This window comes from Lactuca sativa, chromosome 5, assembly GCF_002870075.4.
Source record: "Lactuca sativa cultivar Salinas chromosome 5, Lsat_Salinas_v11, whole genome shotgun sequence".
Classification (NCBI taxonomy): Eukaryota; Viridiplantae; Streptophyta; class Magnoliopsida; order Asterales; family Asteraceae; genus Lactuca; species Lactuca sativa.
Window position 1 is genome coordinate 153,158,682 of NC_056627.2, and position 16,709 is coordinate 153,175,390.

The following is a 16,709-nucleotide window of genomic DNA, read 5'->3' on the forward strand; positions in this document are numbered from 1 at the left end:
GCTGCGGATCTGCAAAAGATGTTGAAGATACAATATGATTGCTGGACTTCTGTTATTATTATTATTATTATTATTATTATTATTATTATTATTATTATGTTATTATTATTATTGTTATCGTTGTTATTATTATTATTATTATTATTATTATGATTATTATTATTATTATAATTATTATTATCATTTTCCAACATTTGAAATACTAAATTTAAATTGGTTAACAGATATAAGATTAATATCATTCTTTAATATAAATTTTTTAATTTATTTTAACAGCAAAGTGTTTTTTTAACAAGTTTCTTTACAATTACCAAGAGCTAAATAATAGAACAATAAAACTTTCACATTATAAAAAAAAGGGTCCAACATGCTTCCGTACTTTGTTTTCCGCTTTGACTAGAATATTGTCGGGTTATACTACCAGACTTTTACCGAGCATTCCAGTTGCAACCTATTTTGGATAGGTAATTTCACTGTAGTTCATTGAGCAATACTCAGCACAACCTTATTTTGTTTCCTACGTTAGATGTATGGATAACGACTATGGGTTTGTGAGTATTGCTGAAGCAATTACAGTGAAGTTACCTATCCAAAATGGGTTGGAGCTGGAATGCTTGGTAAAAGTCTCATAGTGTAACCCGGCAATATTCTAGTCAAAGCGGAAAACAGGGTACGGAAGCATGTTGGACCCTTTTCTTTTTATAATGTGAAAGTATTATTGTTCTATTATTTAGCTCTTGGTAATTATTGTTGGGATGACGTTTTAAATATTATCTGTCTATGGATTTGAAAAATATTATTATTATTATTATTATTATTATTATTATTGTTATTATTATTATTATTATTATTGTGCAAAGAGAATAACAATTGATTGAACTTATCTTTGTTTTTGGCATTTGCAGCTATAGATAAGGGAAAGAATGTCACTACGGAGCTGGAGTCGGAGCCGAAGCCGGAGCAATGAGCGGGAGAGTATTCTTCTATGCCGAACTTAAGGCAGCAACAAAGGAATTCAATTGTCGCAATTTTTTAGGTCAAGGAGGTTTTGGGCGTGTCTACAAGGGATTTTTGAAATGTAGGCAAGTAAGTACATAAATCTTAATTGTTAGTAAATAAATGATATTCGTTTAAAAAAATTCTTGGATTATTCAATAGGAAGTTGTTGTAAAACGGCTGGTCCAGAACGGAGAGGAGAAGCAGGACAAGGCATCAAAGAAATTGACACGGAGATTGTTATGCTGGGACGTCTCCGACATCCCAATTTGGTGTCGTTGGTGGGCTACTGCCAACATGAAGATGAAAGGCTGCTGGTGTGCGAATACATGTCGGGCGGCCACCTTGGAGAACATATTTGTGGTATAATTATTCTATTTCTTTTCTGTTAGTAATTATATATTTTCTACCACGTGTTTGCCTGCTAGCATTTAACTAAAAATGACAAAATGATCCCCCTAATTTTATACTATTTCGTTATCATTGGACTTTAAATAACTAGATATATGCTTAAAGAGCCAATGGGTGGTGCTCGTATGTCCAATTAAACTGATTTTCTGATTGATTATTTGAAGGTCCAAAATAATGAAACCTGAATTTTCTTCTGATATGAATGTGACTTTAACTCTTTAACAACCAGATTAATCTGTTTCTAACAAAAGAGTCAATTAAAAAAAGTATTGTAGCTTAGATACAATGTACTCTACCAACTACTACTCCCAGTATCATATTCTATTCCTTTCGTGTAATAAATAACCATGAAACATTAAGTTGTCAATTAATGAACCAACTACTATAAGAGTGTAATGTGTATGAATCCTCCATTGTTCCCAAGAGTATTGTTCAACATTTCAAATTAATTATCATTCAATAGTGAGTGAGTATGAGGTGTTGGAGGTGCTGCGGATCTGCAAAAGATGTTGAAGATACAATATGATTGCTTGACTTCTATTATTATTATTATTATTATTATTATTATTATTATTATTATTATTATTATATTCTTGTTATCATTATTATTATTATTCTTATTATTATTATTATTAGTATTATTATTATTATTATTATTATTATTATTATCATTTTCCGACATTTGAAATACTAAATTTAAATTGGTTAACGGATATAAGATTAATATCATTTTTTAATATAAAAATTTTAATTTATTTTAACATCAAAGTATTTTTTAACAAGTTTCCTTATAATTACCAAGAGCTAAATAATAGAACAATAATATTTTCACATTATAAAAAGAATAGGGTCCAAAATGCTTCCGTACTTTGTTTTCCGCTTTGACCGGAATATTGTCGGGTTATACTACCAGACTTTTACCGAGCATTCCAGTTGCAACCTATTTTGGATAGGTAATTTCACTGTATTTCCTTGAGCAATACTCAGCACAACCTAATTTTGTTTCCGACGTTAGGTGTATGGATAACGAGTATGGGGTTGCTGAGTATTGCTGAAGCAACTACAGTGAAGTTACCTATCCAAAATAGGTTGGAGCTGGAATGCTTGGTAAAAGTCTCGTAGTATAACCTAGCAATATTCCGGTCAAAGCGGAAAAAAGGGTACGGAAGCATGTTGGACCCTTTTCTTTTTATAATGTGAAAGTATTATTGTTCTATTATTTAGCTCTTGGTAATTATTGTTGGGATGGCGTTTTGAATATTATTTGTCTATGGATTTGAAAAATATTATTATTATTATTATTATTATTATTATTATTATTATTATTATTATTGTGCAATGGGAAAAACCATTGATTGAACTTATCTTTGTTTTTGGCATTTGCAGCTATAGATAAGGGAAAGAATGTCGCTACGGAGCCGAAGCCGGAGCCGGAGCAATGAGCGGGAGAGTATTCTTCTATGCCGAACTAAAGGTAGCAACAAAGGAATTCAATTGTCGCAATTTTTTAGGTCAAGGAGGTTTTGGGCGTGTCTACAAGGGATTTTTGGAATGTGGGCAAGTAAGTACATAAATCTTAATTGTTAGTAAATAAATGATATTTCGTTTAAAAAAATTCTTAGATTATTGAATAGGAAGTTGCTGAAAAACGGCTGGTCCTGAACGGAGAGGAGAAGCAGGACAAGGAATCAAAGAATTTGACACGGAGATTGTTATACTGGGACGTCTCCGACATCCCAATTTGGTGTCGTTGGTGGGCTACTACCAACATGTAGATGAAAGGCTGCTGGTGTACGAATACATGTTGGGCGACCGCCTTGGAGAACATATTTTTTGTATAATTATTCTGTTTCTTTTTTGTTAGTAATTATATATTTTCTACCACGTGTTTGCATGCTAGCATTTAACTAAAAATGACAAAATGATCCACCTAATTTTATACTATTTCGTTATCATTGGATTTTAAATAACTTTATATATGCTTAAAGAGCCAATGGGTGGTCCTCGTGTGTCAAATTAAACTGATTTTCTGATTGATTATTTGAAGGTCCAAAATAATGAAACCTGAATTTTCTTCTGATATAAATGTGACTTTAACTCTTTAACAACCAGATTAATTTGTTTCTAACAAAAGAGTCAATTAAAAAAAGAATGGTAGCTTAGATACAATCTACTCTACCAACTACTACTCCCAAGTATCATATTCTATTCCTTTCGTGTAATTAATCACCATGAAACATTAGGTTGTGAACTAATGATCCAACTACTATAAGAGTGTAATGTGTATGAATCCTCCATTGTCAACAAGTGTATTGTTCAACATTTCAAATTAATTATCATTCAAGAGTGAGTGAGTATGAGGTCTTAGAGGTGCTGCGGATCTGCAAAAGATGTTGAAGATACAATATAATTGCTTGACTTCTATTATTATTATTATTATTATTATTATTATTATTATTATTATTATTGTTATCATTATTATTATTATTATTATTATTATTATTATTCTTATCATTTTCCGACATTTGAAATACTAAATTTAAATTGGTTAACGGATATAAGATTAATATCATTCTTTAATATAGAATTTTAAATTTATTTTAACAACAAAGTATTTTTTAACAAGTTTCCTTATAATTACCAAGAGCTAAATAATAGAACAATAATACTTTCACATTATAAAAAGAAAAGGGTCCAACATGCTTCCGTACTTTGTTTTCCACTTTGACCGGAATATTGTCGGGTTATACTACCAGACTTTTACCGAGCATTCCAGTTGCAACCTATTTTGGATAGGTAATTTCACTGTAGTTCCTTGAGCAATACTCAGCACAACCTAATTTTGTTTCCTACGTTAGGTGTATGGATAACGAGTATGGGTTTGCTGAGTATTGTTGAAGCAACTACAGTGAAGTTACCTATCTAAAATAGGTTGGAGCGGGAATGCTTGGTAAAAGTCTCGTATTATAACCCGGCAATATTCCCGTCAAAGCAGAAAACAGGCTACGGAAGCATTTTGGACCCTTTTCTTTTTGTGAAAGTATTATTGTTCTATTATTTAGCTCTTGGTAATTATTGTTGGGATGGCGTTTTGAATATTATCTGTCTATGGATTTGAAAAATATTATTATTATTATTATTATTATTATTATTATTATTATTATTGTGCAATGAGAATAACAATTGATTGAACTTATCTTTGTTTTTGGCATTTGTAGCTATAGATAAGGGAAAGAATGTCGCTACGGAGCCGGATAAATGAGCGGGAGAGTATTCTTCTATGCCGAACTTAAGGCAGCAACAAAGGAATTCAATTGTCACATTTTTTAGGTCAAGGAGGTTTTGGGCGTGTCTACCAGGGATTTTTGGAATGTGGGCAAGTATGTACATAAATCTTAATTGTTAGTAAATAAATTATATTCGTTTAAAAAAATTCTTGTATTATTCAATAGGAAGTTGCTGTAAAACGGCTGGTCCTGAACGGAGAGGAGAAGCAGGACAAGGAATCAAAGAATTCGACACGGAGATTGTTATGTTGGGACGTCTCCGACATCCCAATTTGATGTCGTTGGTGGGCTACTGCCAACATGAAGACGAAAGGCTGATGGTGTACGAATACATGTGGGGCGGCTGCCTTGGAGAACATATTTTTTGTATAATTATTCTGTTTCTTTTCTGTTAGTAATTATATATTTTCTACCACGTGTTTGCATGCTAGCATTTAACTGAAAATGACAAAATGATCCCTCTAATTTTATACTATTTCGTTATCATTGGACTGTAAATAACTTTATATATGCTTAAAGAGCCAATGGGTGGTGCTCGTGTGTCCAATTAAACTGATTTTCTGATTGATTATTTGAAGGTCCAAAATAATGAAACCTGAATTTTCTTCTGATATAAATGTGACTTTAACTCTTTAACAACCAGATTAATCTATTTCTAACAAAAGAGTCAATTAAAAAAAGTATAGTAGCTTAGATACAATGTACTCTACCAAGTACTACTCCCCAGTATCATATTCTATTCCTTTCGTGTAATTAATCACCATGAAACATTAGGTTGTGAATTAATGATCCAACTACTATAAGAGTGTAATGTGTATGAATCCTCCATTGTTCACAAGAGTATTGTTCAACATATCAAATTAATTATCATTCAAGAGTGAGTGAGTATGAGGTGTTGGAGGTGTTGCAGATCTGCAAAAAGTGTTGTAGATACAATATGATTGCTTGACTTCTATTATTATTATTATTATTATTATTATTATTATTATTATTATTATTATCATTTTCCGACATTTGAAATACTAAATTTAAATTGGTTAACGGATATAAGATTAATATCATTCCTTAATATAAAATTTTTAATTTATTTTAGCAGCAAAGTATTTTTTTAACAAGTTTCCTTATAATTACCAAGAGCTAAATATTAGAACAATAATACTTTCACAATATAAAAAGAAAAGGGTCCAACATGCTTCCGTATTATTATTATTATTATTATTATTATTATTATTATTATTATTATTATTATTATTGTGCAATGAGAATAACCATTGATTGAACTTATCTTTGTTTTTGGCATTTGCAGTTATAGATAAGGGAAAGAATATCGCTACGGAGCCGGAGCCGGAGCCGGAGCAATGAGCGGGAGAGTATTCTTCTATGTCGAACTTAAGGCGGCAACCAAGGAATTCAATTGTCGCAATTTTTTAGGTCAAGGAGGTTTTGGGCGTGTCTACAAGGGATTTTTTGAATGTGGGCAAGTAAGTACATAAATCTTAATTGTTAGTAAATAAATGATATTCGTTTAAAAAAATTCTTGGATTATTCAATAGGAAGTTACTATAAAACGGCTGGTCCTGAACGGAGAGGAGAAGCAGGACAAGGAATCAAAGAATTTGACATGGAGATTGTTATGCTGGGACGTCTCCGACATCCCAATTTGGTGTCGTTGGTGGGCTACTGCCAACATGAAGATGAAAGGCTGCTGGTGTACGAATACATGTTGGGCGGCCGCCATGGAGAACATATTTTTTGTATAATTATTTTGTTTCTTTTCTGTTAGTAATTATATATTTTCTACCACGTGTTTGCATACTAGCATTTAACTAAAAATGACAAAATGATCCCCCTAATTTTATACTATTTCGTTGTCATTGGATTTTAAATAACTTTATATATGCTTAAAGAGCCAATGGGTGTTGCTCCTGTGTCCAATTAAACTGATTTTCTTATTGATTATTTGAAGGTCCAAAATAATGAAACCTGAATTTTCTTCTGATATAAATGTGACTTTAACTCTTTAAAAGCCAGATTAATTTGTTTCTAACAAAAGAGTCAATTAAAAAAAGTATAGTAGCTTAGATACAATGTACTCTACCAACTACTACTCCCCAGTATCATATTCTATTCCTTTCGTGTAATTAATTACCATGAAACATTAGTTTGTGAATTAATGATCCAACTACTATAAGAGTGTAATGTGTATGAATCCTCCATTGTTCACAAGAGTATTGTTCAACATTTCAAATTAATTATCATTCAAGAGAGAGTGAGTATGAGGTGTTGGAGGTGTTGTGGATCTGCAAAAGATGTTGAAGATACAATATGGTTGCTGGACTTCTATTATTATTATTATTATTACTATTATTATTATTATTATTATTATTATATTATTATCATTTTCCGATATTTTAACTACTAAATTTAAATTGGTTAACGGATATTAGATTAATATCATTCTTTAATATAAAATTTTTAATTTATTTTAACAGCAAAGTATTTTTAACAAGTTTCCTTATAATTACCAAGATCTAAATAATAGAACAATAATATTTTCACATTATAAAAAGAAAAGGGTCCAACATGCTTCCGTACTGTGTTTTCCGCTTTGACCAGAATATTGTCGGGTTCTACTACCAGACTTTTACCGAGCATTCCAGTTGCAACCTATTTTGGATAGGTAATTTCACTGTATTTCCTTGAGCAATACTCAGCACAACCTAATTTTGTTTCCTACGTTAGGTGTATGGATAACGGGTATGGGTTTGCTGAGTATTGCTGAAGCAACTACAGTGAAGTTACCTATCCAAAATAGGTTGGAGCTGGAATGCTTGGTAAAAGTCTCGTAGTATAACCTGACAATATTCCAGTCAAAGCGAAAAACAGGTACGGAAGCATGTTGGACCCTTTTCTTTTTATAATGTGAAAGTATTATTGTTCAATTATTTAGCTCTTGGTAATTATTTTTGGGATGGCGTTTTAAATATTATCTATCTATGGATTTGAAAAATATTATTATTATTATTATTATTATTATTATTATTATTATTATTATTATTATTATTATTATTATTATTGTTGTTGTTGTTGTTGTTGTTGTTGTTGTTGTTGTTGTTGCTGTTGTTGTTGTTGTTGTTGTTGTTGTGCAATGAGAATAACAATTGATTGAACTTATCTTTCTTTTTGGCATTTGCAGCTATAGATAAGGGAAAGAATGTCGCTACGGAGCCAGAGCCAGAGCAATGAGCGGGAGAGTATTCTTCTATGCCGAACTTAAGGTAGCAACAAAGGAATTCAATTGTCGCAATTTTTAGGTCAAGGAGGTTTTGGGCGTGTCTACCAGGGATTTTTGGAATGTGGGCAAGTAAGTACATAAATCTTAATTGTTAGTAAATAAATGATATTCGTTTAAAAACAATTCTTGGATTATTCAATAGGAAGTTGCTGCAAAACGGTTGGTCCAGAACGGAGAGGAGAAGCAGGACAAGGAATCAAAGAATTTGACACGGAGATTGTTATGTTGGGACGTCTCCGACATCCTAATTTGGTGTCGTTGGTAGGCTACTGCCAACATGAAGATGAAAGGCTGCTGGTGTACGAATACATGTCGGGCAGCCGTCTTGGAGAACATATTTTTGGTATAATTATTCTGTTTCTTTTCTGTTAGTAATTAGATATTTTCTACCACGTGTTTGAATGCTAGCATTTAACTAAAAATAACAAAATGATCCCCCTAATTTTATATTATTTCGTTATCATTGGATTTTAAATAACTTTATATATGCTTAAAGAGCCAATGGGTGGTCCTTGTGTGTCCAATTAAACTGATTTTCTGATTGATTATTTGAAGGTCCAAAATAATGAAACCTGAATTTTCTTCTGATATAAATGTGACTTTAACTCTTTAACAACTAGATTAATTTGTTTCTAACAAAAGAGTCAATTAAAAAATGTATAGTAGCTTAGATACAATGTACTCTACCAACTACTACTCCCCAGTATCATATTCTATTCCTTTCGTGTAATTAATCACCATGAAACATTAGGTTGTGAAATAATGATCCAACTACTATAAGAGTGTAATGTGTATGAATCCTCCATTGTTTACAAGAGTATTGTTCAACATTTCAAATTAATTATCATTCAAGAGAGAGTGAGTATGAGGTGTTGGAGGTGTTGTGGATCTGCAAAAGATGTTGAAGATACAATATGGTTGCTGGACTTCTATTATTATTATTATTATTATTATTATTATATTATTATTATTATTATTATATTATTATTATCATTTTCCGATATTTTAACTACTAAATTTAAATTGGTTAACGGATATTAGATTAATATCATTCTTTAATATAAAATTTTTAATTTATTTTAACAACAAAGTATTTTTTAACAAGTTTCCTTATAATTACCAAGATCTAAATAATAGAACAATAATATTTTCACATTATAAAAAGAAAATGGTCCAACATGCTTCCGTACTTTGTTTTCCGCTTTGACCAGAATATTGTCGGGTTCTACTACCAGACTTTTACCGAGCATTCCAGTTGCAACCTATTTTGGATAGGTAATTTCACTGTATTTCCTTGAGCAATACTCAGCACAACCTAATTTTGTTTCCTACGTTAGGTGTATGGATAACGGGTATGGGTTTGCTGAGTATTGCTGAAGCAACTACAGTGAAGTTACCTATCCAAAATAGGTTGGAGCTGGAATGCTAGGTAAAAGTCTCGTAGTATAACCCGACAATATTCCGGTCAAAGCGGAAAACAGGGTACGGAAGCATGTTGGACCCTTCTCTTTTTATAATGTGAAAGTATTATTGTTCTATTATTTAGCTCTTGGTAATTATTGTTGAGATGGTGTTTTGAATATTATCTGTCTATAGATTTTAAAAATATTATTATTATTATTATTATTATTATTATTATTATTATTATTATTATTATTATTATTATTATTGTGCAATGAGAATAACCATTGATTGACCTTATCTTTGTTTTTGGCATTTGCAGCTATAGATAAGGGAAAGAATGTCATTACGGAGCCGGAGCCGGAGCCAGAGCAATGAGCGGAAGAGTATTCTTCTATGCCGAACTTAAGGCAGCAACAAAGGAATTCAATTGTCGCAATTTTTTAGGTCAAGGAGGTTTTGGGCATGTCTACAAGGGATTTTTGAAATGTGGGCAAGTATGTACATAAATTTTAATTGTTAGTAAATAAATTATATTCGTTTAAAAAAATTCTTGGATTATTCAATAGCAAGTTGCTGTAAAACGGCTGGTCCTGAACGGAGAAGAGAAGCAGGACAAGGAATCAAATAATTTGACACGAAGATTGTTATGCTGGGACGTCTCCGACATCCCAATTTGGTGTCGTTGGTGGGCTACTGCCAACATGAAGATGAAAGGCTGCTGGTGTACGATTACATGTCGGGCGGCCGCCTTGGAGAACATATTTTTGGTATAATTATTCTGTTTCTTTTCTGTTAGTAATTATATATTTTCTACCACGTGTTTGCATGCTAGCGTTTAACTAAAAATGACAAAATGATCCCCCTAATTTTATACTATTTCGTTATCATTGGATTTTAAATAACTTTATATATGCTTAAACAGCCAATGGGTGGTGCTCGTGTGTCCAATTAAACTGATTTTCTGATTGATTATTTGAAGGTCCAAAATAATGAAACCTGAATTTTCTTCTGATATAAATGTGACTTTAACTCTTTAACAACCAGATTAATCTGTTTCTAACAAAAGAGTCAATTAAAAAAAGTATAGTAGCATAGATACAATGTACTCTACCAACTACTACTCCATAGTATCATATTCTATTCCTTTCGTGTAATTAATCACCAAGAAACATTAGGTTGTGAATTAATGATCCAACTACTATAAGAGTGTAATGTGTATGAATCCTCCATTGTTCACAAGAGTATTGTTCAACATTTCAAATTAATTATCATACAAGAGTGAGTGAGTATGACGTGTTGGAGGTGCTGCGGATCTGCAAAAGATGTTGAAGATACAATATGATTGCTTGACTTCTATTATTATTATTATTATTATTATTATTATTATTATTATTATTATTATTATTGTTATCATTATTATTATTATTATTATTATTATTATTATTATTATTATTATTATTCATTTTCCGACATTTGAAATACTAAATTTAAATTGGTTAACGGATATAAGATTAATATCATTCATTAATATAAAATTTTTAATTTATTTTAACTGCAAAATATTTTTTAACAAGTTTCCTTATAATTACCAAGAGCTAAATAATAGAACAATAATATTTTCACATTATAAAAAGAAAAGGGTTCAATATGCTTCCGCACTTTGTTTTCCGCTTTGACCGGAATATTGTCGGGTTATACTACCAGACTTTTACCGAGCATTCCAGTTGCAACCTATTTTGGATAGGTAATTTCACTGTAGTTCCTTGAGCAATACTCAGCACAACCTAATTTTGTTTCCTACGTTAGGTGTATGGATAACGAGTATGGGTTTGCTGAGTATTGCTGAAGCAACTACAGTGAAGTTACCTATCCAAAATAGGTTGGAGCTGGAATGCTTGGTAAAAGTCTCGTAGTATAACCCGACAATATTCCGGTCAAAGCGGAAAACAGGGTACGGAAGCATGTTTGACCCTTTTCTTTTTATAATGTGAAAGTATTATTGTTCTATTATTTAGCTCTTGGTAATTATTGTTGAGATGGTGTTTTGAATATTATCTGTCTATGGATTTTAAAAATATTATTATTATTATTATTATTATTATTATTATTATTATTATTATTATTATTGTTGTGCAATGAGAATAACCATTGATTGACCTTATCTTTGTTTTTGGCATTTGCAACTATAGATAAGGGAAAGAATGTCGCTACGGAGCCGGAGCCGGAGCCGGAGCCGGAGCAATGAGTGGGAGAGTATTCTTCTATGCCAAACTTAAGGCGGCAACCAAGGAATTCAATTGTCGCAATTTTTAAGGTCAAGGAGGTTTTGGGCGTGTCTACAAGGGATTTTTGGAATGTGGGCAAGTAAGTACATAAATCTTAATTGTTAGTAAATAAAAGATATTCGTTTAAAAAAAATTCTTGGATTATTCAATAGGAAGTTGATGTAAAACGGCTGGTCCTGAACGGAGAGGAGAAGCATGACAAGGAATTAAAGAATTTGACACGGAGATTGTTATACTGGGACGTCTCCGACATCCCAATTTGGTGTCGTTGGTGGGCTACTACCAACATGAAAATGAAAGGCTGCTGGTGTACGAATACATGTCGGGCGGCCGCCTTGGAGAATATATTTTTTGTATAATTATTCTGTTTCTTTTCTGTTAGTAATTATATATTTTCTACCACGTGTTTGCATGCTAGCATTTAACTAAAAATGACAAAATGATCCCCCTAATTTTATACTATTTCGTAATCATTGGATTTTAAATAACTTTATATATGCTTAAAGAGCCAATGGGTGTTGCTCCTGTGTCCAATTAAACTGATTTTCTTATTGATAATTTGAAGGTCTAAAATAATGAAACCTGAATTTTCTTCTGATATAAATGTGACTTTAACTCTTTAAAAACCAGATTAATTTGTTTCTAACAAAAGACTCAATTAAAAAAAGTATAGTAGCTTAGATACAATGTACTCTACCAACTACTACTCCCCAGTATCATATTCTATTCCTTTCGTGTAATTAATTACCATGAAACATTAGTTTGTGAATTAATGATCCAACTACTATAAGAGTGTAATGTATATGAATCCTCCATTGTTCACAAGAGTATTGTTCAACATTTCAAATTAATTATCATTCAAGAGAGAGTGAGTATGAGGTGTTGGAGGTGTTGTGGATCTGCAAAAGATGTTGAAGATACAATATGGTTGCTGGACTTCTTTTATTATTATTATTATTATTATTATTATTATTATTATTATTATTATTATTATTTTATTATTATTATTATTATTATTATTATTATTATTATTATTGTTATTATTATTATTATTATTATTATTATTATTATTATCATTTTCCGACATTTGAAATACTAAATTTAAATTGGTTAACGGATATAAAATTAATATCATTCTTTAATATAAAATTTTTAATTTATTTTAACAGCAAAGTATTTTTTAACAAGTTTCCTTATAATTACCAAGAGCTAAATAATAGAACAATAATATTTTCACATTATAAAAAGAAAAGGGTTCAATAAGCTTCCGTACTTTGTTTTCCGCTTTGACCGGAATATTGTCGGGTTATACTACCAGACTTTTACCGAGCATTCCAGTTGCAACCTATTTTGGATAGGTAATTTCACTGTAGTTCCTTGAGCAATACTCAGCACAACCTAATTTTGTTTCCTACGTTAGGTGTATGGATAACGAGTATGGGTTTGCTGAGTATTGCTGAAGCAACTACAGTGAAGTTACCTATCCAAAATAGGTTGGAGCTGGAATGCTTGGTAAAAGTCTCGTAGTATAACCCGACAATATTCCGGTCAAAGCGGAAAACAGGGTACGGAAGCATGTTTGACCCTTTTCTTTTTATAATGTGAAAGTATTATTGTTCTATTATTTAGCTCTTGGTAATTATTGTTGAGATGGTGTTTTGAATATTATTTGTTTATGGATTTTAAAAATATTATTATTATTATTATTATTATTATTATTATTATTATTATTATTATTATTATTATTATTATTATTGTGCAATGAGAATAACCATTGATTGACCTTATCTTTGTTTTTGGCATTTGCAGCTATAGATAAGGGAAAGAATGTCGCTACGGAGCCAGAGACGGAGCCGGAGCAATGAGTGGGAGAGTATTCTTCTATGCCGAACTTAAGGCGGCAACAAAGGAATTCAATTGTCGCAATTTTTTAGGTCAAGGAGGTTTTGGGCGTGTCTACAAGGGATTTTTGGAATGTAGGCAAGTAAGTACATAAATCTTAATTGTTAGTAAATAAATGATATTCGTTTAAAAAAATTCTTGGATTATTCAATAGGAAGTTGCTGTAAAACGGCTGGTCCAGAACGGAGAGTAGAAGCAGGACAAGGAATCAAAGAATTTGACACGGAGATTGTTATGCTGGGACGTCTCCGACATCCCAATTTGGTGTCGTTGGTGGGCTACTGCCAACATGAAGATGAAAGGCTGCTGGTGTACGAATACATGTCGGGCGGCCGCCTTGGAGAACATAATTTTGGTATAATTATTCTGTTTCTTTTCTGTTTGTAATTATATATTTTCTACCACGTGTTTGCATGCTAGCATTTAACTAAAAATGACAAAATGATCCCCCTAATTTTATAGTATTTCGTTATCATTGGATTTTAAATAATTTTATATATGCTTAAAGAGCCAATGGGTGGTGCTCGTGTGTCCAATTAAACTGATTTTCTGATTGATTATTTGAAGGTCCAAAATAATGAAACCTGAATTTTCTTCTGATATAAATGTGACGTTAACTCTTTAACAACCAGGTTAATTTAATTCTAACAAAAGAGTCAATTAAAAAAAGTATAGTAGCTTAGATACAATGTACTCTACCAACTACTACTCCCCAGTATCATATTCTATTCCTTTCGTGTAATTAATCACCCTGAAACATTAGGTTGTGAATTAATGATCCAACTAATATAAGAGTGTAATGTGTATGAATCGTCCATTGTTCACAAGAGTATTGTTCAACATTTCAAATTAATTATCATTCAAGAGTGAGTGAGTATGAGGTGTTGGAGGTGCTGCGGATCTGCAAAAGATGTTGAAGATACAATATGATTGCTTGACTTCTATTATTATTATTATTATTATTATTATTATTATTATTATTATTATTATTATTATTATCATCATCATTTTCCGACATCTGAAATACTAAATTTAAATTGGTTACCGGATATAAGATTAATATCATTCTTTAATATAAAAATTTTAATTTATTTTAACAGCAAAGTATTTTTTAACAAGTTTCCTTATAATTACCAAGAGATAAATAATAAAACAATAATATTTTCACATTATAAAAAGAAAAGGGTCCAACCTGCTTCCGTACTTTGTTTTCCGCTTTGACCGGAATATTGTCGGGTTATACTACCTGACTTTTACCGAGCATTCCAGTTGTAACCTATTTTGGATAGGTAATTTCACTGTAGTTCCTTGAACAATACTCAGCACAACCTAATTTTGTTTCCAACGTTAGGTGTATGGATAACGAGTATGGGTTTGCTGAGTATTGCTGAAACAACTACAGTGAAATTACCTATCCAAAATAGGTTGGAGCTGGAATGCTTGGTAAAAGTCTCGTAGTATAACCCGGCAATATTCCGGTCAAAGCGGAAAACAGGGTACGGAAGCATGTTGGACCCTTTACTTTTTATAATGTGTAAGTATTATTGTTCTATTATTTAGCTCTTGGTAATTATTGTTGGGATGACGTTTTGAATACTATCTGTCTATGGATTTCAAAAATATTATTATTATTATTATTATTATTATTGTGCAATGAGAATAACCATTGATTGAACTTATCTTTGTTTTTGGCATTTGCAGCTGTAGATAAGGGAAAGAATATCGGTACGGAGCCGGAGCCGGAGCAATGAGCGGGAGAGTATTCTTCTATGCCGAACTTAAGGCAGCAACAAAGGAATTCAATTGTCGCAATTTTTTAGGTCAAGGAGGTTTTGGGCGTGTCTACAAGGGATTTTTGGAATGTGGGCAAGTAAGTACATAAATCTTAATTGTTAGTAAATAAATGATATTTGTTTAAAAAAATTCTTGGATTATTCAATAGGAAGTTGCTGTAAAACGGCTGGTCCTGAACGGAGAGGAGAAGCAGGACTAGGAATCAAAGAATTTGACACGGAGATTGTTATGATGGGACGTCTCCGACATCCCAATTTGGTGTCGTTGGTGAGCTACTGCCAACTTGAAGATGAAAGGCTACTGGTGTACGAATACATGTTGGACGGCCGCCTTGGAGAACATATTTTTTGTATAATTATTCTATTTCTTTTCTGTTACTAATTATATATTTTCTACCACGTGTTTGCATGCTAGCATTTAACTAAAAATGACAAAATGATCCCCCTAATTTTATACTATTTCGTTATCATTGGATTTTAAATAACTTTATATATGCTTAAAGTGTCAATGGGTGGTGCTCGTGTGTCCAATTAAACTGATTTTCTGATTGATTATTTGAAGGTCCAAAATAATGAAACCGAATTTTCTTCTGATATAAATGTGACTTTAACTCTTTAACAACCTAATCTGTTTCTAACAAAAGAGTCATTTAAAAAAAGTATAGTAGCTTAGATACAATGTACTCTACCAACTACTACTCCCCAATATCATATTCTATTCCTTTCGTATAATTAATCACTATGGAACATTAGTTTGTGAATTAATGATCCAACTACTATAAGAGTGTAATGTGTATGAATTCTCCATTGTTCACAAGAGTATTGTTCAACATTTCAAATTAATTATCATTCAATAGGGAGTGAGTATGAGGTGTTGGAGGTGCTGCGGATCTGCAAAAGCTGTTGAAGATACAATATGGTTGCTGGACTTCTATTATTATTATTATTATTATTATTATTATTATTATTGTTATTATTATATTATTGTTATCATTATTATTATTATTATATTATTATTATTATTATTATTATTATTATTATTATTATTATTATTATTATTATTATTATTATTATTATTATTATCATTTTCCAACATTTGAAATACTAAATTTAAATTGGTTAACATATATAAGATTAATATCATTCTTTAATATAAATTTTTTAATTTATTTTAACAGCAAAGTATTTTTTAACAAGTTTCTTTATAATTACCAAGAGCTAAATAATAGAAACAATAATACTTTCACATTATAAATAGAAAAGGGTCCAACATGCTTCCGTACTTTGTTTTCCGCTTTGACCGGAATATTGTCGGGTTATTCTACCAGACTTTTAC

At 31.2% G+C, this 16,709-nt stretch overlaps 2 protein-coding genes across 2 annotated transcripts; both read left to right on the forward strand.

Annotated features, from left to right (window-relative positions):
* The first annotated feature begins 9,764 nt into the window (after window positions 1-9,764).
* Window positions 9,765-13,543, forward strand: LOC128134239 (wall-associated receptor kinase-like 6). The gene is made up of 4 exons (XM_052771750.1): window positions 9,765-9,887; window positions 9,960-10,160; window positions 11,583-11,646; window positions 13,488-13,543. The coding sequence occupies exons 1-4, from the start codon at window positions 9,765-9,767 to the stop codon at window positions 13,541-13,543; spliced, it is 444 nt and encodes a 147-aa protein (XP_052627710.1).
* LOC128134240 (putative receptor-like protein kinase At1g72540) lies at window positions 13,540-15,992 on the forward strand. Its single transcript, XM_052771751.1, has 4 exons — window positions 13,540-13,621; window positions 13,735-13,935; window positions 15,523-15,641; window positions 15,936-15,992. The coding sequence occupies exons 1-4, from the start codon at window positions 13,540-13,542 to the stop codon at window positions 15,990-15,992; spliced, it is 459 nt and encodes a 152-aa protein (XP_052627711.1).
* The last annotated feature ends 717 nt before the right edge of the window (window positions 15,993-16,709 follow it).

What these genes read in the sequence shown, in the direction of transcription:
- LOC128134239 (XM_052771750.1), top strand. Translation starts at nt 9,765, where the DNA reads ATGAGCGGAAGAGTATTCTTCTATGCCGAACTTAAGGCAGCAACAAAG. An exon ending in GATTTTTGAAATGTGGGCAA is followed by an intron (nt 9,888 to 9,959) that starts GTATGTACATAA and finishes ATTATTCAATAG; the next exon opens with CAAGTTGCTGTAAAACGGCT. An exon ending in CCGGAGCAATGAGTGGGAGA is followed by an intron (nt 11,647 to 13,487) that starts GTATTCTTCTAT and finishes TGGCATTTGCAG; the next exon opens with CTATAGATAAGGGAAAGAAT.
- LOC128134240 (XM_052771751.1), top strand. Translation starts at nt 13,540, where the DNA reads ATGAGTGGGAGAGTATTCTTCTATGCCGAACTTAAGGCGGCAACAAAG. An exon ending in CAATTTTTTAGGTCAAGGAG is followed by an intron (nt 13,622 to 13,734) that starts GTTTTGGGCGTG and finishes ATTATTCAATAG; the next exon opens with GAAGTTGCTGTAAAACGGCT. An exon ending in CCTTGGAGAACATAATTTTG is followed by an intron (nt 13,936 to 15,522) that starts GTATAATTATTC and finishes ATTATTCAATAG; the next exon opens with GAAGTTGCTGTAAAACGGCT.